General features: G+C 42.4%; 2 protein-coding genes across 2 annotated transcripts in view; one reads left to right on the top strand and one right to left on the bottom strand.

The window, feature by feature from the left end:
- Window positions 1-426: 426 nt before the first annotated feature.
- Window positions 427-3,686, bottom strand: LOC130171710 (potassium voltage-gated channel subfamily S member 2-like). The gene is made up of 2 exons (XM_056379824.1): window positions 2,682-3,686; window positions 427-2,436 (listed from the first exon to the last, which is right to left on the bottom strand). The coding sequence occupies exon 2, from the start codon at window positions 2,366-2,368 to the stop codon at window positions 929-931; it is 1,440 nt and encodes a 479-aa protein (XP_056235799.1). The 5' UTR covers window positions 2,369-2,436; window positions 2,682-3,686; the 3' UTR covers window positions 427-928.
- Window positions 3,687-11,404: 7,718 nt separating this feature from the next.
- LOC130172039 (NIPA-like protein 2) overlaps window positions 11,405-21,714 on the top strand; it is a 28,173-nt gene continuing 17,863 nt past the window's right edge. Inside the window, exon 1 of the mRNA XM_056380444.1 lies at window positions 11,405-11,664. Coding sequence (XP_056236419.1) covers window positions 11,584-11,664 — 81 coding nt within the window. The 5' untranslated portion in view covers window positions 11,405-11,583. The remainder of the gene's footprint in view (window positions 11,665-21,714) is intronic.

Genomic DNA, 21,714 nt, shown 5'->3' with positions numbered 1-21,714 from the left:
GCCACACATTACGTCTATATTTACTCCTGTCAAACAAGGGAACAGTTTAAAGAATGCAGCAAATGTTTAACTGTAGGTGATACATCTATAGTGATATATGATACCCTGTCTGTGGCTGTCAATTAACTGTGAAAATACCCAACAGTTTATTAGTGAAGTTTATTGATTAATTAAAAAGCTCTTTCTGCCAACTAAAATGTTGATGCAGCCAGAAAATAAAATCCTCAGAGAAAAAAATCTATTCAACATGTCATCTCTGAATGGTTGTTGCTCTGCCTGTCAGGCTGTTTTAGATATTGTGTCAGTCAATGGAAGAGGCTAATTCCCTCTCTCCCCCCTCAGGCTTAAATGTACATCTCAATCAGTGAGAGACTCTTATGAAGACAGTGAGACCCTCCCTCTGCACATTAAAAAAACAAGGAAGTGTGTTGTGTATTTCTTGTTTAATACAGTTTGCTTTAACCACACATCTCAAGTAATCTTGTTGCAACACCACAATTTACACATCAACACTCTTTCAAGAAGGATACAGCTGGAGTTACTTTCAGACAGATTTGATCACGACAAGTATAGCTGGAGGGTGGACAACAGTGTGACACCGTCTACTGTAAACAACTACAGCATTCTCTGCCTTTTTAATCTGATGCGGTCAAATTTAGTTAGGCCTGTTTTGGTGAGGTGCCATGACAATGCACAGTAAGATATTATATTCAGGCTGTCCTGTACATTTGCTTTACTTTCTCATTGCCACTGACGCACTGGTTAACACATTATTGCACTGAGCTACAGAGAGGCAAACGGTCAGAAATCAGTGGAAGGAAGTGAGCTTTTTAGTCCAGAGGCCTCAGCACCCTGGACAGCTCCTCATGCAGCCGCACTGAATACGCAGCGTCACCCAACCTGACCGGGTGTCCTCCATGAGACTGCTTCAGTGTATTGATTCGTTCAGACTGTGCTCACTGGGTGAACTCCGACTCATGTTTGATAAGCTCGCCATGAGGGATTTGACTTTGTGTGCGTAATAGTTCCGCAGGTTGACCGAGGGCACCTCTTTTATCTCCTCGTCGAAATCACAGCTTCTCATCGCTATCTCCAGCTGCTTTTGTCTCTTATAGAAGAGGGAGAATTTATTGAAAATAAGAGTAATCGGAAGCACAACTACTAAGATCCCTGCCAGGATACACGCCGAGGCGGTCAGCTTGCCCGCTATGGACACCGGAACCACGTCTCCGTACCCGACGGTGGTCATGCTGACGGTGGCCCACCACCAGCACGCCGGGATGGTGGAGAGATCCTCGCTGTCCTCTTTCTCCACCGTGTAGGCCATGACGGAGAAAAACGATACCCCGACCGCCAGGTAGAGAAGCAGCAGGCCCACTTCTTTGTAGCTGTTCCTGAGGGTGGCCCCCAGGGAGCGCAGCCCCGTGGAGTGACGGGCCAGTTTCAGAATGCGGAAAATCCTCATCAGCCTCAGCACTTGCGCAACGCGTCCCAGGTTGGCCAGCGCCGGGCTGCTCTCCACCACCAGGTTTATAAGGAGCGTCAGGTAAAACGGAAGTATGGACACCAGGTCTATAACGTTTAACGGGTGCTCGAAGAAATGCAGGAGATCTGGCGCCACTACGAACCTGGCGACCAGCTCCAGAGTGAACCAGCCGATGCCAATGTGCTCCACAGTCTCGAAACGGGGGTCCTCTCCGGGTTGCCCCTCGCTGTCCAGCAGGCTGAACTCGCTCATGCTGTTCATGCACATAGTAGCGATGGAGCCAAGCACCACCAGGATGGAGAGGATGCTGATGATGCGGCTGGCCACGGAGTAGCCGGGGTTATCCAGCATTAGCCAGATGCGCCTCCGTGCGCTCCCGAGCAGCTGTTTGTCGAACTTGGTGGCGTCGTTGTAGAACTCCAACAGCTCGTCAAAGGATGAGGTGGTGCTGCCCTCGTCGCTCCGCTCATCCCAGTCCTCCCGATCCTGGTCCATTTTCCTACAGTGGTAGGCGCTGCTGCAGCAGGAGTCGATGAAGAACTCGTTGATGCCCCAGTACTCGATCTCCTGGCTGAAGGAGAAGATGCACAGCTCGGCCATGACATGCAGCCGCCCTGTGTTGTAGAAATTCAACACGTAGGGGAAGAGAGCGGGGTTTCTGTCGAAGTAAAACTCCTTCTCTGTGTCGTCGTAGTCGTCGCACAGCTCCAGGATGGACTCTTTGGACTGACAGCGGAGTAGACGCGCAAGCCTCGTCTCGGGGAACCGGGAGAGAGTATCGGACTGGAGACGCTTCTTGAAGCCGCCCACGTTGATGCGGATGGCCGCGTTGTCATCCATGTGAACCCCGCCGGCCGGTTCCCTCAGGACGTGACCTGTCATGTCTGCAGAGAGGGACACACATAGACGCACGGCGCACACAGAGAGAAAGCGTGACAGACCAAATCACACTGTCACGAAGAGAAAAAGAGGAAGAGACAAAGAGATGCACACAGTCAGAGAGAAGAAAGAAAAGAAGAAGGGGAGATATTGTGAACTGAGGCCAAGAGACAGATTTTATCCTTTGAGTTTATGACACATGCTTTAAAAGTGAAAGACTGAGCTGAATTACACCATGTGTGTTTTTACAGTTACAGGAAGAGCAGTTATTTTCAGCCTCGGCTTCACGGAAACAAAGACACATGGAAGAACTTACTTTAAAGCGCGGCCAGTTCTCTGGATCCTCCTACAAGAAGACTCCGCATGTGGACTCCACTGATGGTCGTCCCTCCACGGGGGGACACGCTGTGGCCTCACCGTGAAGCTGAGACCTCTGTCCCCTCGGGTCCAGACAGGCGCGTCTCTGTCAGGTTGAACCTCACAGCCTGAGCAGAGGAGAAAGAAGCCTCCTGGACTTGGCGCGGTGTCAAATGTGATGTTGCTTTCAGAAATAAAGAAATTTAGAGTCCCTTCCTTAAATATATCCGAGGGCTTGTTGAAGCTGGTTGTCCTCACATCATCCATTCAGCGGGTTTTACACCTTGTTCAGCGTCAGGTATCAGCCGCGAATTATGGGAGCCATAAGAGCTGATACACGCCTGGGTAGTGGCTTTTGTTTGTGCGAGGGAATTCCTCCCCCCCCCCCCTCTCTCTCTCTCTCTCTCTCTCTTTCTCTCTCTCTCTCAGTTCTTTCTATCTGTTGCTGCGCAGCAACACGTAGCTCTCCCTCTGCACCGCCCTCCTCCTCCTGAAGTGATCTCAGCATCATGGTGCTGAGGGGCGAGGCGCAGCTCCTCGAGGAGAGGGAGTCACCAAGTAACGAACGCGCGGGCAGCATCCACAGAGAGAGAGAGAGAGAGAAAGAGAGAGAGGGAGGGAGAGAGAGAGAGAAGAGCTGTGCTGACACGATATCAAGTTAAAATAAACTAAACCCGCTGTACATTACAGTCCTGCCATGGGAGATTAAACATTATTTAATATAAATTAATGGCAGAGACACCATAAGAATATTACAAGAAACCATGAGAGAGTATAACAGCCACAGGTGTACTGCAGTAATTTAGTGTTGCACTTCCATAAAGTCCAAGGACTCACAAGAGATTGAAAATTTTATTCCCTTGTATGGGTCAGCTCCAAAAATACTGGATCCTACATTTCAAACGATGTAACTGCAGCTGTATCTTTCATCAGACCCTCCCTGTCTGGTAAACAGCCACACCTTCAAACTGACTCCCAAATCTGAATCCCAAGCCTAGATAACTCCGATCACTCCATCAGGGGTTATTTAGTTAAACTTCACAAATCTCCTCGGGAGCTACACAAGATGTCATAGCTACATAAAATGTCTACATCACACATAAAATTTGGTACCAGAGAAGCAGCATAGCTCTCCTGTCTCAAAGGTATTACAGTCAAAATGCTGCTGTTGTTTTAAAGGACTGTTACATTGGTGGATCGATGCTTTCATGTAAAGGTCACAATTGATTAATGAGTCTATGGTCATTGATCAAACACATTTACTCTCATGCAGCTTGGATCAATATAATTATGACATTCAACCCAAGCCAACGTCTCCTCACTCGAAATGTTGGTCGTTAATCCTCACTACAGAGTCTGTGGAAAACTATGATGTTTCATCCAAGGAAGAAAAACCATATGAGCTTTTTCAACATCACCACCTGCATCTCCTTTTATCAGTACAGCGGTGACGTCATTAACAGCCCTGTCTGGAGCAGCCTTGCTTTTACTGATTAAGTGCTGAGGGTTTACTTTCACACGTCCCAGTGTGTCTGATGAAGGTGATAGCAGGCGGCTACAGACTAAAGCTGGCTCATAGGAATTCCCTTGTGTTTGTTAGTTGTTGTTGTTGTTGTTGTTGTTGTTGTTGTTGTTGTTGTTGTTGTTAGTGTACCATCAATCAGCTCTGTCAGCCAAAAAGGTGTCATGTAGCATTGTGTATGTGAAGCATTCAGGGAACATCTGTAAATTAGACACAAGGAGGCTGCTGGGGTTACTTCAGGCACACTCGCACAGAGCAGAGCCAAGGGTATAATTACAATGTCTTCCAATGTTATAGGGCATATCAGTTTTATTCCCTTCTTGGGATTTTTGTTTGGACATTTTACTCTGACATGCCCGATGATAACAAACGTGTTGTAATTATATCCTTGGCTCTGTGCGAGTGTGTGTTAAATTTGCTCATGTTTTTAACACAGCAATCGAATGTAAATTTTAAATAAAGTGGACTTATATTCTTAATTATCATATTCCTTATAAGAAACAGCCCTGACTTTGCATGTATTAAAGACACGCAGCAAGTTTACATCAGTCTCTGGAGAGTTTTAACTCCCAAGCAATGCTGGGAAGTCTGTAAATATGCTAGGCTACTTACACCCTGTTTAAGACAACGGCTTTCGCTGCATTTGAAAAGACATTCAGGATCATTGGAAGCAATTCCATACTTGTGTATTGTATTACAAAACTTTTCTGGAAATATAACCACAGGCTCCAGGCAGCACTGGAACTCTTTACCCCTGAATAGGCAGCCAGCACATTAATATTTCATCTCATTTTTTTTCTTCCAACAACTGGAGCTAACATAAGCATGTAAACCCATGGGATTGCCTGTGCGGATTGGGTCTTTAAAATTGTATTCAAACACAACATATCCTCTTTTTGAATGCTTCTGAGCGTTTAATACCTCTTCAGGTATTCCCAGTATGACAGCGCTATAGATCATCTCTTACGCCTCTACAGATCCACTACACCCTCACACAGCAGATTTGTAGGATTTGGGAAGCTTAACAAAGAGCCTTGAAAACACACACAGCCACTCTCTGCTGATTACAATGTGGTGAAATTACAGACTTTTTCCTATTAATGCTCCTCACTTGTGGGATCCATCTGTGGTTGTGTGGGAATGTTGTGGTACAATTATAATCCTATTTAGTCGCTCATTATCCTCATCCAGCAGGGTTGAGTGCCTGGGTATCATCATCCTCTGCTCACTGCGATTCCTTGATGTTTGTGATCTGTATCATTCTGATTATTTCTCCTCATATTTCCGCTCACTGTGCAACAATAGTGTCATATAATCCCATGTAGGCAATAACATGCCTTACTACGGCACGTGGCAGTGTTCAGATGTCACAGCTCTGAGGATTAGGCGACAGGCAGCGTTTCTTCTTTACCTGCAGAGAGATGCTCATTTTCTGAGCAGGATATCTGATTTAGGAGAAAATAATGGGTGTCTTCTCATTCTGAAAGCTCCATCAGTCCTGAATGGTATCTCTGACGGTGCACACACACACACACACACACACACACACACACCTCCGCACATTTCATTAGCGTAGGTGAAGGAGCTTGATTTTTGTTTCAGTGAATGCCATCAGGACTTTGTTCAGGATTACTTAGGTGGTCTGTTCTGAAGTATTCGTGCTAACCAGACTATCATCTGCTGATTATTCACTTTCTGCTTTTCATTGAAGCGGGTTGCTTTTGATTCATTCTTCTCCTACATGGTTGAGTTTAATGTGCTGCTTTGTGGAGGAGGAAATATTCCTCAAAGCTTCTTCTTCCTCAACAAGTCACCTTAGACCTGCTTTCTTCTTGCAAACCTGCCTTGGTTTTCAATACATTAATGTAAAAAAACTCCATTACAAGTAAAATCTCTGCAATCAAATTCCTGCTTCAGAAAAAATACAGAGATGACATATTAGGCCTATTATATATGACATGATTAGACTGTTAGTACTGATGCCCAAGTAGCATTTAACTGGTCTAGCTAATCTAGGTCTAGCTAGTTTTAGCTATTTTATACATTAAAGCGGTTTAGTCCAGTTATTGGCAACCTAGGGGTCTCCGGCCCCTCCCAGGGCCACAGGATAAATCTGACGGGTTATGGGATGATTAATGGGACATGAAAGGAGAAAAACAATGCACTACTTCTCAAATGTAGTATCATCTTTTGGACCATTCTCTTATATTTCCTGGGGTTTTTTTGTAAAATTTTGGATAGTTTGGCCTCTTAAGGTCTTGAGAACGTTTAAAGGAAGAATGTCTCTTTGTTGGAACTGCTAATGTGACAAGAGGCCCCAACCAGACATTGTGTTTTTGTAAACGCCCCAAGCCAAAAATGTTGGGATTTACATTGTACGTTGTACATTGTATTTCATAAATTTCAGTTTTTATGTTAAATATTAAGTTTAAAAGTAACTAGAAACTCCAGTTGTCAAATAAATGAAGTGGAGCAAAAAGCAGAAGCATTGAGTCGCATAAAATGTAAATACTCTCATGTTAAGTATGAGTTTTTCTGCTGCTGTTCAATCTACAGCTGAAGTCGGTGATTAGGCTTTTACAGTGCTGGCTGGTTTTGAGGAGCAAATCCTGTAAGAGCAAAATATGTACTGAGAATCTCCTGCATTTTAAATCATCATTTAGATTCTGCACACTCTTGGCAGGCTTTCATTCACGTCTCATATCTTTGATGGAGACTTTTCAGTGTAAGTCTTATTGTTATGTCTCAGCCCCGGAAAAAAATGTGCTCGGTAATAAAATGATGTATGGCTTGAATTTCCAGCTCTGGCCTTAAATCATAAGAAACAAACTACTGCGTTTGCCCATGAGATAAAATTTATTTGATATCAAACAATGTAGATATTAAATTGATTGCATGATTTGATATATTTCAATTAGGTGACCCTTTAAAACATCTTATAGTCAGTGGGTGTGTAGAGACTGGAATATGTAGTAAAAGGTTTCACAATGAGAAACTACTCACAGCTCTAAAGGCACCAGTTTGAAATCTTAATATTCAGATCTCATATTGTATAATCATACCCACACGGTCAAGAGGACACAACCATTATTTATCCTATTAAGCAAGACTTTTATTAAGTCAGTGACAATGACAGAGGTAGGTGAAGGGGTAGATAAGGAGTGGATGGAGAGGACAGGATGAGAAAGAGACAGAAAAGAAGAGATACAGTAAAAAAGAGGATGTGGATATCTCTCTATCTCCTCTCTCCTTCAAAGCCTGAGGTGCAGGCTCAAGTGAGAGTGTGTAGGAGTTTTTTGTGTCGACTAAATCTGCTGCTCCCCCTCTTTTGCTCGGCTGCCTTTATCGTTCTCTCTCCTTCCTTCATTTTCTTTCCCACTCCCTCGATATCTTAATGTGTCTCTAAACATTTTATATCCACCTCTTTTTCCTCTCTCCTGTTTCTTTTATTCTTTCCTCGTCATTCCTTGCTTCGGTGCTCCAACATCTTTCTCCTCTGGAGGTCAAGGTTCAACATCCCAGACTGAAAACATCAGGGTGTCATCTGATGCATTTCTGAGGGGCTCCATAACCGCTGGGGAAAATGCCACAGCCTTCTGTGCATGACAAAAGCTGTCAGTCAAAGCTCTCTCCGAATGCCTGCCAGCAATGATGGATGAAGCAGTCTCCTCACAGATTTATAGAAATAGTAAAGAAAAAGGGGGAATCTGTTTAGTCGTGCTATTCTGACATGTGAGATTAAATATGCTTTCATTCATCTCTGCTCTTCCCCTTCACACCACAATAATCATATCAAATGGGCCTTGATTATTATGGCAGAGAAAGCAGGCTGACTCAGGACAAAGCGAAGACGCAGAAGGAGCAGGATGAATACAGATAGAAGCTGCAGACGCTGATTCTCTGAGTTAAAAAAAGTGTGAGCTTCTGTGTAGTAATTGAACATATAGCATATTAACAAATTATCACACCTATGTCCATCTGACTGTAGTCTACGTGCTCGGCATGATGAGCACTAATTGGCTCTGATGTCATGTAACAGCAGCGATGACCTAAATACAGACGCAGCTCCCTGACAATAATTGGAACAATAAGATCTTGTGCTCGGTCTGCCCACACAAAGAAAATGGCACAGCATTGCATGGCTACTTGCAATTTATTTCTGTGCTTCAGCTTCATCTAGTTCTGACAGTCAGTTTTGACAGCTGGACCGCGGTGTCCTTCAGATTCAGTGTTAGTGTTAACACGCAGAGCTGTCTGTCCTCTACCCTCTGAGGATGAAAGGACTTCTAGCAGTGAGACATTTTTGACCTCTCTTTCTCTCTGTCTTCTTTTTATTTTGAATTGATGCTGTTCATCAAGGTTGTGCAGTTTCTCCAGAGCTTCAATAAACTGCAGCTGTACGCACAAGCACAGGGTGGCACAGGCCCCATCCTGGAATCTGATTGGCCAGCCCTGCCAGAGTGAGAAGGTGATAGGTGGATGGTTTGTTAATACCAGAACCTCTGTAAGTGACTGTTAACATTTCTTTCTGGTAAGTCAATCAAATGACCACAAAGAGATGCAAAACAACTACAGATGCAAAACGAGCATAAAGAGACATAAAACAATCTAATTCTGACTGATTTCTGAGAGGCTAGTCATGTAGAGAATATACTATAGTATACCTCAAGACTGAGTCAATATTAATCTAATCCAACCAGATTTTCTGAAGACATTTTTTATGTGCAGATATAATATACATTATATATATGCAAACATACGACAGTCGCAACAAGGGTGCAAAACTTACACAGTTTGAATCATTGTTTTGTTGACTGTTAATGACATGGTTAGCATGTGTCAAGTGTGTCTAGCTAGCACAGGATGTTCCGTCATGGCTGATGATGGTTGCAAGTTATGTTGATTGTCCTAAAGCTAAGCAGCCAAATCAGAACAGACCACACATCAGTATTCGTCAACATTTTTACTGCAAAACAGGCAAAAAATATGCAGCTAAGTTTGTTCCATAGCTCAACAGATGCAACAATAATTGCTTATTTTCAAGTATAAGAGAATACAAACAAGTTATGTGGGGAAGAGAGCCCGAAAGATAAATCAGTCGGGGTTCTAGTTGGGAACTATTTTGTTAGCCTCTCATGGTTTTATAATATTTGCCTGTTCTGTTCATCATAAACAATAAAATAGATAAATTGTGTCTATTTTGATGCAGATCTTTGTTCTAAAGAAAACTTAGTAACTGTTCTTCAAAATAAGTAAATAATACTAGGCTATAATATTATTTTAAAACAATGATAATTTTCATAATACTGTGCTTATTGAGACAAAAAGCAAAATTTGTGAAATTGTATGTATTTTTAATATGTTGCATCCGTCCCTGATCAGTGTTGATCAGGGTTGGCGTCAGTTGCAACATCTGAATTTTTCCATTCAAGTAAATATAGTGAATGATATGTCATATGTAATCATCTTTAAATGGTATGGGTAATTAGCAGACAGCTGTAAGTTTAATATATAAATGTTTGGTTGGTCTGGTCCAAATAGTCTCTAAAAGAAATGCAAAAAGCGTTGCAAGCAATTAAAAGAAAACAGCAGCGCCATCTGTACAAGATAATTTTGTTTATGTTGAGCACAAACAAGCTTTCATCATTCATGTATTCACAGTGAGGAAGCCGGTCTCACTTCATCCCTTTGACCGGGGACGTTCACACAGCTGGACCCATGCTGAATGGAGATCAGGTTCTGTCCTCCTCATGTGGCAGGCCTTGTTTGTCGTTGCTTGTTAGGATGACCTGTTTTTCATCTCCCTTTCAGCTGCTGATGAGGTTTCCAAAAGCAATGATGAGGAGTGGATGGGAATAAATTTGCAGATTCAAACAAATGAAGCACCTGTTTGTAGGTGAGCACATCCTCAGTCTAACAAGTGGTGGGACATCAAGTGACTCTCTTCAATCACACGTGTTGTCCAGACATCTGGGAGACTGTCATCCATATTTCTCTGCCATCCTAAATGTGCCCAGCAGGTGGCAACTTGTTTAACATCATCTGGAGCACTGAGAGCAGGTCCAGTTGAGGGCGCCCTGACATGGTTTCTTGGGGAATCACCAAAAATGAGAAATGGTTTTATTTCACCATCATTGAATTTATTAATTTAAACTAATTCCTGGATATTTTAATAGTAGGATTTACTCTCCATTAGGATCTTGGCTAAACACACACGTACTCCATGACAGTGCTAAATAGGCTACACGCTTTCTACTGGATAAAATGGCCTTGGCGTTTGCACTTGTCAAATTTCTGTTGCTTTCCATAAAGCTTACTCCAGCTACTGTATCAGACCCAGGAGGTTCAACAGTCCTGCCAAGCAGAAAATTAAATTCATTTTCCATTCCAACCCAAACACTATAAATCTTGTGGCCATTGTGGCCATTTCATCCGACCTTGACACAGAATTCACAAGCAGGAGGCTCAACATGTGGGGAACAGATCCTTATGATATGACTCTGCATTTCAAACAACTGGTTCCTGCTCTTTTTCTATTTTACATCGATCAATAACAAACGACACGTGCTGCATCAAAATAAATGACTAGTTTAGTAAAGTTGCACCATGTATGCACCAAGCGGCTTCATCAGTTCTTATGTATTGGTCTCTCTAGTCCGCAGGTCAGACTAGTGCGGACTAGAGAGACCAATACATAAGAACTGATGAAGCCGCTTGGATAAGAGGCGAAACGTCTTCCACAGACAAATACAAGTCCAGTTGCCTTCGATTTAATCTGAGAAAGAGATATTCATGTATGTGCTAAAGTTTGCGCCTAGTGCAAGACTGTGTCGCTCACTGTGAAAGCAGCTGAATGGCACCTGCTCTCGCATGGCTCCTTCAAGTCCACCTCGTAATGTCGTACATCACAGTAGCTGATCCTCACAGAATGTAAACAAAGTGGGTCTTGAAACAAAGTCCCGATGTGTTGATGCGGTGGATTGAAACCTTTTTCTCATCATAGAAGGCCCTTGATATTTTAATCATATAATTGTAATTCATTTCCCAAATAAAGTAATGAACACGGACAATTATTAACTATAGGACATACAGTCTCCCGTGCGTGTTTACATCTTCGTTAATTGAAAGTCCGTTTTCCCGACCGCAAGTGAAGTCATCACAAACTCCTGATCCACTTCGCAACATTGAGGAACTTGTTCCCCTCCGAGTTTCCACTGAAGCGGCGGGGACGTGGGGTGCATGGGATGGGGTGAGGTGAACGAAAGCGGACAAAGATGTGAAGAGAGTGGGAGCTGTGATCCAGAAGAATATTATCTCCTGCTTTCATGAGAAGGAAAACATGGCGAACTCAAGTTCTCCGCACGAGGCTCCTGATTTGACCTCCGCTCACCGGGCGGAGATCCTGGAAACCCCACTGCGGGTAAGTTTGTTTAAGTTTGTGGATCAGAGTGCGGGACGTACACGGTGTGTGCAGTTCAGTCCTTTCAGAGATATGTGGAAGATGTGTCAATGCATAATCATGTTAAGACCACTGTTGTTGACAACTTAAATTCTTCGACCACATACTTCCTATTTGATGAGACTTACATCATCAAAGCGTTACAGTTATTCAGATGTAAATTCAAATGATAAGAGTCTAACATTTGGCCCACCATGTTAAGAATATAATTCAGACTTAAACTTTAATATGAAAACATGTCAGTAGGTGTATTCTGTATTTCTTGCTTACTCTATGTGATATAAATCATGTTGAACCTGTTTCCGTTGTTCAGCTTCACTGAACACTGAGCCATAACTGAGGAGAGATGAGGGTTTCTCTCTCTCTCTCTCTCTCTCTCTCTCTCTTTGAACTTTGAGGAACTTCCTTCCTTGAACTCCATCAAGAGCAAGAAGTTACACACTAATGCCCGAGACGAGATTAAGTTAGTGTCTGAAAACATATTGGGAATCAAAATGTAAGCCCAGCCTCTAAAGCTCTTTGGGTAATGAGCACTCAGTGTGGATGAGGAAGCCAGACAGCACAGAGATGTATGGGTGTTGGCACCTGTCAGAACTACTTTCCAAAGCGATCATGGCTAAATCATTGTGTTGAAAGGACTTTTACTTCTTTTGAACTTTTGACTTTGTAAAGTGCACCGTCTGAATCTGTGCATCAAGTTGAGTGTGTGCATGTGTGTTGGTGTATGATAATGTAAAGTCTCTCCCTTTTGACTGAGTGTGTGCGTTTACTCGTGTCCTGCTGTGTGTGCGTGCCAGTCCTCTGCCCTCCCACTCTTATGCTAGAGACACATTCTCCTCATGCTCATCCTCCCCTGTCGGTGTGTTTCTCTCTTTCTGCCATGTTTCCTCTGTGTGACATTACCAGTGATGGGTCAGAGAGAGAGAGAGAGAGAGAGAGAGAGAGAGTGTAACAGAGGAGGAATGAGAGGCGTGAGTAATGAGTAATGGCTCATGGGTGGGCTGTGAGAGAATAGATCTACTGTAAGAGTCCTGAACAACTGGCTAATGGTCCCAGCTCCCCCTCTGTCCAAAGCTACCCACCATCCCAGAGAACATCCCGACATCCAGGGGACAATATCTGTCTGTCTCGCACTTTACTGCCTTCCACAGTTGAAAGTTTGCGTTGGTGAGACTGTGAATGTGGATGTTACAGCAGTAGTCCATGTTTTGACAGCGTATCCCATCGGTTGCCCATTAGATAACTGGTTCATGGTGGAGCCACGCACACAGTTTATCATGTACTATGTTTGGTAACAGTATTTATTTTAAGTGTAAGCATTTTTTGGCCACTGCATGCAGTTATTTGAGAGTGTACAGTAGAGAGATGACGGGGAATAAAGGGAGATACTTCCATCAAAGGTCCCTCGGCTGATTTAAACTGGGGAGGTTTCACACCGTAAACCCCTCGTCAACTATCTTAAAATGTGACAAAATGAGCCAAAACGAAGACTTGAAGCAGCTCTAAAGTCAGTGGTGGAGAAAGTATTGAGATCTTTTACTCAAGTAAATGAGCTGCAAATACAGCAATGTAAAAATACCTCATTACAAGTCTCGCTGCCTTCAAAATCTTACTTGAGTAAAAGTAAATAAGTGTTGGCAACAAAATATACTTGCAGAGAAAATGGCACTGTGAGAGTTACATCATTATACACTGTAATATGTAAGTGTTAATAAAGATATATGAATGTTTAAGTAGCATTTTAATGCTGTAGCTTATATACATTTTGGTAGTTTAGGCTAGTTGTTCCCAACCACCGGATCAGGCAGTCTGAGGGATTGTTAGGTCATAAATGGGACGGGACAGAAAAAAAAAACAATGTTCTACACAGATCTGTTTACATTTGTTGACTTTTCTCTAGTCTTTGCTGCTTTTGTCAAATATTGGATGATCTGACCTCTCTGCTAACATTTTTGGATATCCCCTGAGACAGTTAAAAGATGACATGTCTCTTTTGCAGAACTGCTGAAATCTTAACTGAAACATGACAAGGGACCTTACCTAACCAGTGCCTTATTATGTATTTAGCTTATTATGTTTTTTAATGTTTAATCTTAGCCTCAAAGGAAATTAGCTGTCAAATAAACGTAGTGTGCAGAATTGTCTCTGAAATGTAGTCAGGTAGAAGGTATTTTTATTTTAGGCATTTGGTTTAATCTTTAATTTTTTTTTTTTAAAAAGCATTGTATTTCATGATATTATCATACACGTATTTAATTTAAGATTTTAATGTTGCTGTCAAATAAATGTAGCGGAGTTCAAAGTAAAATATTTCCCTCAGAAATTGAATGTAGTGAAATAGTTAAAGTGCAAGTATCTTAAAATGAAGTAGAATACCTGAGTAAATGTACTTAGTTACTGTCCATTAGTAACTAAAGCTGGTACATGATTTCACTGTTGTATGTGGTTAAGTCTTAAACAGTTTTGTAGCACTCTGTTTATATTTGTGCAGAATTTGCTGTTTCCATAGGAGGTGAAGGAGGTGGGTGATGAGAGGCTGCGCAGCTAAAAATAACTGTTTAGCAGCAACAAACTTGGCCACTGAACTACGCTGAGTTAATACATCAGATTTCTCCTGATAGCAGAGGGGGCTGAGGAAGATTCTGTTAGTCAGTCCCTTCATATGACAGTCCAACACTTTGGCCCAGAGTAAGTCATTTCCACAGCTACTGACCAGATCTCCATGTAAACGCCCGAGGATATTCATGGTGCCCAGAGGACGACAGCAAGTACGTTTGGTGAGCCCCCTGATCGCTCTCATCGTGCCATCATCAGGCCAAAATGTTTATGTTTTATACAAGATATATGAAATATTAATGTAAATATAATTTGCTGAGTACATTATAATGATACCATGGCCTTTCCTCTTCTTTACCGTACGACTTGTGAGACTCTAGAATAGCAAAGGATGCTGTTCATCCTTCCTGCTCACTGACAGTACATTAAACATTGCAGGCTGTTGTAGGTCTTGACCTGGATCGTGGTCATGGCTCTGCTTCAGTCAACATGTGGTTTGAGGTAAAATGTGACAATCTGCTGCGGCCACATAGATGATTATTTGGGAATGTTCTTCTTGCTAAAATTTACTGGTTGGCTAATAATTAACATTATTTCATGTAGCTGAAATTGGGATCTCAACATAAATAGTCCATATGTTTTGTGTCTGTCTGTCCATCCTTGTCCTTCTTTCTTTCTCCTCCATCTTTGTCCCTGAGCTGACTCCTCCTCATACCCATGCTTCTCCTGTACGCACCTCCCCTGAGCTGAAAGTCAAGGGCTTCATCCAGAGATCAGCCCATCCCCGGGAGGGACAGATCCCCATTGTCAGTGGACACAAAGGGCCACGCTGTCTGTCTGTCTGTCCTCCTGTTGGTCAGTGTCCCAGTGAGGAGGAGGATCAGGGCTGTCAGTCTCCCTGTCAGCTCTCAGGCCCATTCAACTTTTATTACTTCAGCTCTAGTATGAATTCATTCAGGCTGGAGATGTACACTTGCCATTTGTAGCAGCTAAGCGTGCATTAAAGTTTTGGTTACAGTTCGCTTTGTACAAGTACACGCTGTGACAAATTTCTCAGAAGAGTTGTGTGTGCGCAGAAATGTACATTTGCCTTTATGATGGTGATGTGAGGTCAGATGTAGGGAACAGGTCTCATGTAAGTTCAACGTGTAAGCTCACAGTCAGAATATCAGTTTGGTTTCAGGTAAAACACAACTCTAATAGTACTGTAGTAATTTGTGTGTGAGCATGAATGTTTGTGTGCGTTCAAGGTTTGATGCTCAGCGCGGTCCTTTGATACACCGAATAACAAGAAAAGGAAATCCAATCGACTTTATCTCTGACATTTATTTAAAGGATTTTACTGAACAGACTTTCTGCAGTTTAATGTGGAAGAGGCAGAACTGCAGGAATTCCACCACAGGATGGTAAACTTAGAGAAACCGCAGCCTTTATTGTGCCTTGATGATGAATGTGCTCACACAGTGCACAGAGTTTGTGCTCGCTTTTTGTGTTTGTTGAAACTGACTTTCAAACTCATTCAACTCCTGCAGCCTTTTATGTGCCGAGTAAAGGAACACAAGGAACTTTCTTTCATCTGTTGTCTATAGTTTCTTCACAATCAGTATCAGTGTCAGTTTAAAGAATCCAATGTCCTCAGATTTTCACTGTAATTTTGCTGTTTGTTAAGACTAAAAAAAAAAACGAGCCATGCTGTTCAGAGTCTCTATCACCGTGTCCTGTGCCATTTGCCAGTTAGACTGTCGGTTCTTTGGTCTCAATTGTTCTCTGGTGACATTTTGTAGAACTGAATCCCTCCTTTGTATCAAATTAATTACATTTTGAAAAAGCTAAAAGAAAGCTGGAGTGTAATCAGCTTCCCTCTGTGGCTGGCCTGGAACAACCTTTCAATTACAGAAGACTTCATCAAATGCAAGAGTGAGAGAGTTGAAGGAAAAGTCCACTTTAAATCATCCGAATAACCGGCCGCATACAGATGTAGTGGTGGAGGACGCACATAGATCTTACACAGGTACAGTTCTGTACATTGTGCTTTACTTTAGTGCATTTACCCCCAATAAGAACAAGAAGGACAAGACATTAATCAGTGTCTTTTTAACAATCCCATTTCATGTATTCAGTATTTCTCACCGTGTGTAAGTCATTTTTTTCATACATAGATAGATGACAGTGTGTGTGAAAAAGTCCAGATCAGATGGGTTTCTCTGAAGTCAGTATTTGATAACAGTCTTTTTCTGTTTTTACATGAAGCCATAACAATCTTCAGAAGATAAATATATAGAAACCTTCACACAAAATACAGAGGGATATCAAAACATCAATACTAAACCCCAAATCACTGATATGAAACTGAATATATGGACATTACCAAAATATGTGGGCATGGCACTATAGTGCTGATCCACACTTCCTCCAGCAAGAGCACTGGGTCACAGTTAATTCACGACTAGATGCAACTCTACAGCAGGAGGTAATGCTGTGTTAGGTCAGCTGTCTATATCTGCGATCTTACACAAGTGTTGAATGAAGTTTGATTCAAGCTGGTCAACTTACTAGTTCCAGCTCGCTATGTAGCAGGAACTAAGACCCTGTTGATTCTGGGATAGAGCGTCTCTCGCTGTATCAGGACGTCCCATCACTGCATGGTGAGGTTTAATAGATTAGAAATCGTCAGTAATGTAAAACATCATCAGAGTAGTGAAGGCCACAGTACAGTGCAACACAGGGAGCCTTGTGTTGTGACGCCTCTTGCTTTCCCTGGGTAAAGTGTGTAATGTTTGCTAAGTAAGCTGACAAGCCAAAGGCACTCCCAGTGTACCGGCCTCGCCTGTACTGGCCTTGTTTGCTCTTCCTGTGACAGGAAAACTCTCTCTCTCTCTCTCTCTCTCTCTCTCTCTCTCCCTCCCTCCCTCTCTCTCTCTCTCTCTTTCCTGCTTCCTTTCTCTCACACTGCTGAGTGGATTTCTCTCTCTCGCTGGGTACAGCATTAGGCTCCTGCTGTCAGTGTGAGGTGCTTGATTCCCGCTGTGAACACATATTCTGACAATGCTTGCGCTCTCTCTTTTCACCAGCTCTGACACAACAAACAAACAAAGAAACAAACAAAAAAAATGTATTTAATAATTTTTGCTGTAATTATGCTGAATTAATTTGCTGGCAAGCTTATTCTGACATGAATTAATCCAATAAAAGGTGAGATGAATCCCTCCTCACACTCCAAATTTCTACATCTCCTGTGTGAAATGTGTGGAATAAACTGTCCTCAGGCTGTACATCCACCACCTCGTACTCCTAATACACTGTTTCTCACACACAGACAAACACACACAGTCAAACACCTCTTTCTGCCCCCTGGCCCCTCTCAGTATTACCCAGCAGCCTCCTCGTGTCGGCTCAGTAACAGCAACGCAACAGGCCACTTACGCTCTGTCCTATAAAGCTTGACAAGTTTATTGATCTTGGTTTAGTGAACAGACCACAGCTGGCCTGAAGGATGACGCCATCTGTCTGATCATGAATTACCGCTGAGCTGTAGTCATCTCTTATACAGTCGGGCCCACCACTCTCTCTCTCTCTCTCTCTGTCTCTCTCTCTCTCTCTCTCTCTCTGTCTGTTTCCACCTTTGAGGATGGAGTCCATCATCTCACACCCACACACACAAACATGCACTTTTTACCTTCATGTGATATCAGTCCCCAAGGAATCTCTGCATCAAGCCGCCCATCTGCTCCCCAGCTTCTCCTAAATCCTGTTTACGCCTCATACACTGCAGTCGTCACACATATATAGACAAACACACACACACACTGGAGTCAAAACCCTGTTTACCTCTGGTGCGGTGTCCTCCCTGCTGCAGTGTGCTACAGGTCAGTGGACTCATCAGACTTGGTGTCAAGCTAAATGTGAAGAGGAGATAGAGGTGGACTGTGAAATAGAGGACTGGACTGTATGTGGTGACTTTGGATTTGAAATTACCCATAAATCCACTTGGCTTAAATTCTTTATAAGGCTGGTGAGGAGATGATGAGTTGTGTTATGCAATAAAGAGGAGTGGATTTACTTTAAAGTGGGCTGTTGGATAGAATTATGCTGTGTGATGATCAGATAAGTCAAAACTACTTGAAAATGGGCTGCTGGTTTAAAGAAAGCAGCAGCTACTTTTTCACTTCTGCTGTGTTTAGGAGGGAGGATGGGGACGTCCATCTTTCTTTTCTTTTGTGCATGTGTTGCATCCATCACTGTATCACCAAGCATCCAGCCTCACGCCACCCTGAGGTAGCCAGGATGTCAGGATGAGAAATGTAGACAATCGGTTTTGAGCGATGGGTGCTATCAATTTGGTTTCATTATGATTTGCATGTGAGCGAAGAATGACTGCAAATGGACCATAATTGACCTCCAAAGTAAGATGCAAATGTGGGTCATAGCAATTTTCTGGACAACACCGTCCAACCACTTTGGGTTTTATTAAACCTTATGTTAAATTTTATGTTTTTGTTTCATTTAGATTTTTTGTGGTTGCACTATTTTCAGTTACACAAGCAGTATGTGTCTCCAGGAATATCAATGAAATATCTCAGCAACTATTAAATAGATTGGTCTGAAACATTGTACACACACTCACGCCCCCTCTCAGGATGAATTGTAATAACTCTGCTGAACCCTGATTTTCCTCTCGTGGCATCATCAACTCAGACTTCAGATCTTTTTGTTTAGTTTATGACCAAATACTTACAAAACTGAACCAACGAAATTCCCATCAGCCTCAGCTGTACTTTCGTTTTCAGTGCTAATTAGCAAATGTTTGCATGCTAAGAAGTTAAACTAACATGATGAACATTACAGTGCTAAACATCAGCATGTTAGCATTGATAGCATGTCAGCATCCTGGCATTAGTATTTATTTAGAAAGCATCACTGGGCCTCTCAGAGCTGCTGCTGTAAACTCTGAGTCATGTTATTTATTGTGTCTTTATTGTTAAATGTCTTTTTTTTTTTTTAAAGTATATTTTTTTGGGCTTTTTATGCCTTTATTGGACAGGATAGTAGAGAGACAGGAAATGGGGAGGCAGAGAGGGGGAATGACATGCAGTAAAGGCCGTCCGATGCGGGACTCGAACCGGGGCCAGCTGCAGTGAGGACTGTAGCCTCCACACATGGAGCGCCTGCTTAGACCACTACGCCACACGACGCCTGTTAAATGTCTTTTAGCAACTAAATCCTTTAGTCTAAGACATTTCCAGGACATTTTTTCTCCTAAGGGAGGCGACAATGTAACGTTGATACCGATGACAGATTGTAAATTGGACATTTATTGAGCCTAAAAATGCAAATGTGGATCTTACAATCAAGTCTGAGTAAATTTATGTACAATATCGGTCAATGCAGTATTGTGTTGCCACATTAGTTTCACTTATGTTTACACTGACTTTTTTGAGGGGAAACACATGTACTTGTAGGGAACTGATAATGTGCTGCTATAAACTGATATAAAACTACATAGATATCACATGAAGATGGTGAAGGGCAGCAGCACAGGGAAACTGGAGATATTCATAAAGTGCAAATGTTGATTTAGTTGATCCAAAGCCATCAGTGAGTATAAATGAGGTTATTTTAGTGTATCTTAATATTTGGAAAGGACCAATGAAAATAAAGGTTTGTTCAAAGACCCATCCAAGTGTCTGAAGTAGTAGTCTATAGTAAGTAAGGAAATAACTGATGTCTGTGTTGCCTATGAAAATCAGTACAAAGTACATATTAGTTCTGTAGTTGCGATGTCAGATGTGTGATGCTCCATATTCATGCACACAGTTCCAATCTCATATTTCCGCCCTGATAAAACACCTGCAGGTGAGAGCCTGTCATACTGCTGTTCTCATCAAAAGACAGCTTATTAAACTGTAGAAGTGTACCATCATCATTCTGTCTGGTGCTCCTCTGTTCACTTCACCGCACTTTCTGAGGCTGAGCAGAGGGTTTCTCTTGTCCAGAGACTGTTTTTTTTGGTTTTTGGTGAATGACTCTAAGAGCGAGCTCTAACGACAGTGCTTCCCCTTCGCTGCTGTGAAGAGATGTTCTCTCATGTTTCCACTGATGATGTTCAGTAACGTGCTCTGACAGAGTGATAGGAGACCTCTGGATTGTGTGACAGTGATCATCTGTGGTGTTTGGAGACCAGAGGAATTCATTTACGCTCCATTCATTCTGGCATCATTTGACCACAGTGCTGTTATCTCATTGTCAACAATATCAGATGGATGTTATTGACAATAACCCACTGCCTGCTTTATCTCGCAGAATGGACCGCTGAACCTGAGGAGAGCACACTCCACATGTCAACACTGTCGCTCACTCTCTCCACTCTCCTTGACTTTTTTTTATCTATTGTTGCTGTTTTCTCTTTTCCATCTTTCTTTTAAACTCTAATCCCTCACACTCATCCTCTGGCGCATTCCTCTCCGATGCTTCGCCTCTTATCCTTTTGTTTTACCTCTCGTCACTGTTCATCCCCTTTCTTCTTCTCCCCACCCTCCATCTCTCTCCTGATGCTCTTTCAAGGGATAAACACTTGGATGTGCTTGGCTGTTGTTACTTCTTTTACAGTGATTGAGTTTCTTTCTTTAGATTTTCATTATTCACGTTCCACCCCCACTGTGTGCTTTCATTTCTTTGTAAACTTTGTCCGCCCACAGCCGCCGGTATGTTTATAACCTCAAATTAAATTTCCTCTTGGCAGTAATTTTCCAAGCATATGGGGGAAAGCAGCCCTGTGTATTCCTGAAACACTGAGACCAAATGGATCCTGTTTCTCCTTCCATCAGTTAAACACCAATTATACATGTGTGCTGTTGGCTACGAAAACATATCTATTATCTTTCGGTGGTATTATGACATTATGTAAGTTTTAATGATATGATACAAGGCATTTTTGTGGCTCTATAGGAACGTCAGTGAGTCCACCACTCACCACCATTCACACTGAAATGTCTTAACAGCTACTGGATGGATTGTCATCTAAATTTGTACAGACATTTATGGTCCCCAGATTAAGAAGCCCTACTGACTTTGGTGATCCTTTAACTTTCCATGTAGCATTCTTGTCTCCTGGTGGTCAGCCTCCTCCTAAGGGTCTGGAGCATGACCACTGTATTACTGCACAGTAACAATACAAAACCAAACCAAGCCAAACCAAACGCATCCCATCTACCCAGTGCTGCACATATGTATCACTGGACTAAAACAAAACAAAGAAACAAACCAAACACACACTTCCACCTCCCCAGTACTGCCCCACCCCAACCCACCTGTTTTTTGCCTAGGCCCTAAAAAACCATCAATACCTCTTTCTCCCTCTCAATAAGTCAAAATATGAATCTATAACAATAAGAAAAAGCAGTCGGTTGTTTTGTCCTACTGTAGTATTGCATGTCTGTTACGTTATGTCATGTCATG

The sequence above is a fragment of the Seriola aureovittata genome, chromosome 7 (genome assembly GCF_021018895.1).
Source record: "Seriola aureovittata isolate HTS-2021-v1 ecotype China chromosome 7, ASM2101889v1, whole genome shotgun sequence".
In the NCBI taxonomy this organism is placed as follows: domain Eukaryota; kingdom Metazoa; phylum Chordata; class Actinopteri; order Carangiformes; family Carangidae; genus Seriola; species Seriola aureovittata.
Note: the sequence above shows the minus strand (reverse complement) of the source record. Positions and strands in the feature narration are given on the sequence as shown.

What these genes read in the sequence shown, in the direction of transcription:
- LOC130171710 (XM_056379824.1), bottom strand. Translation starts at nt 2,368, where the DNA reads ATGACAGGTCACGTCCTGAGGGAACCGGCCGGCGGGGTTCACATGGAT.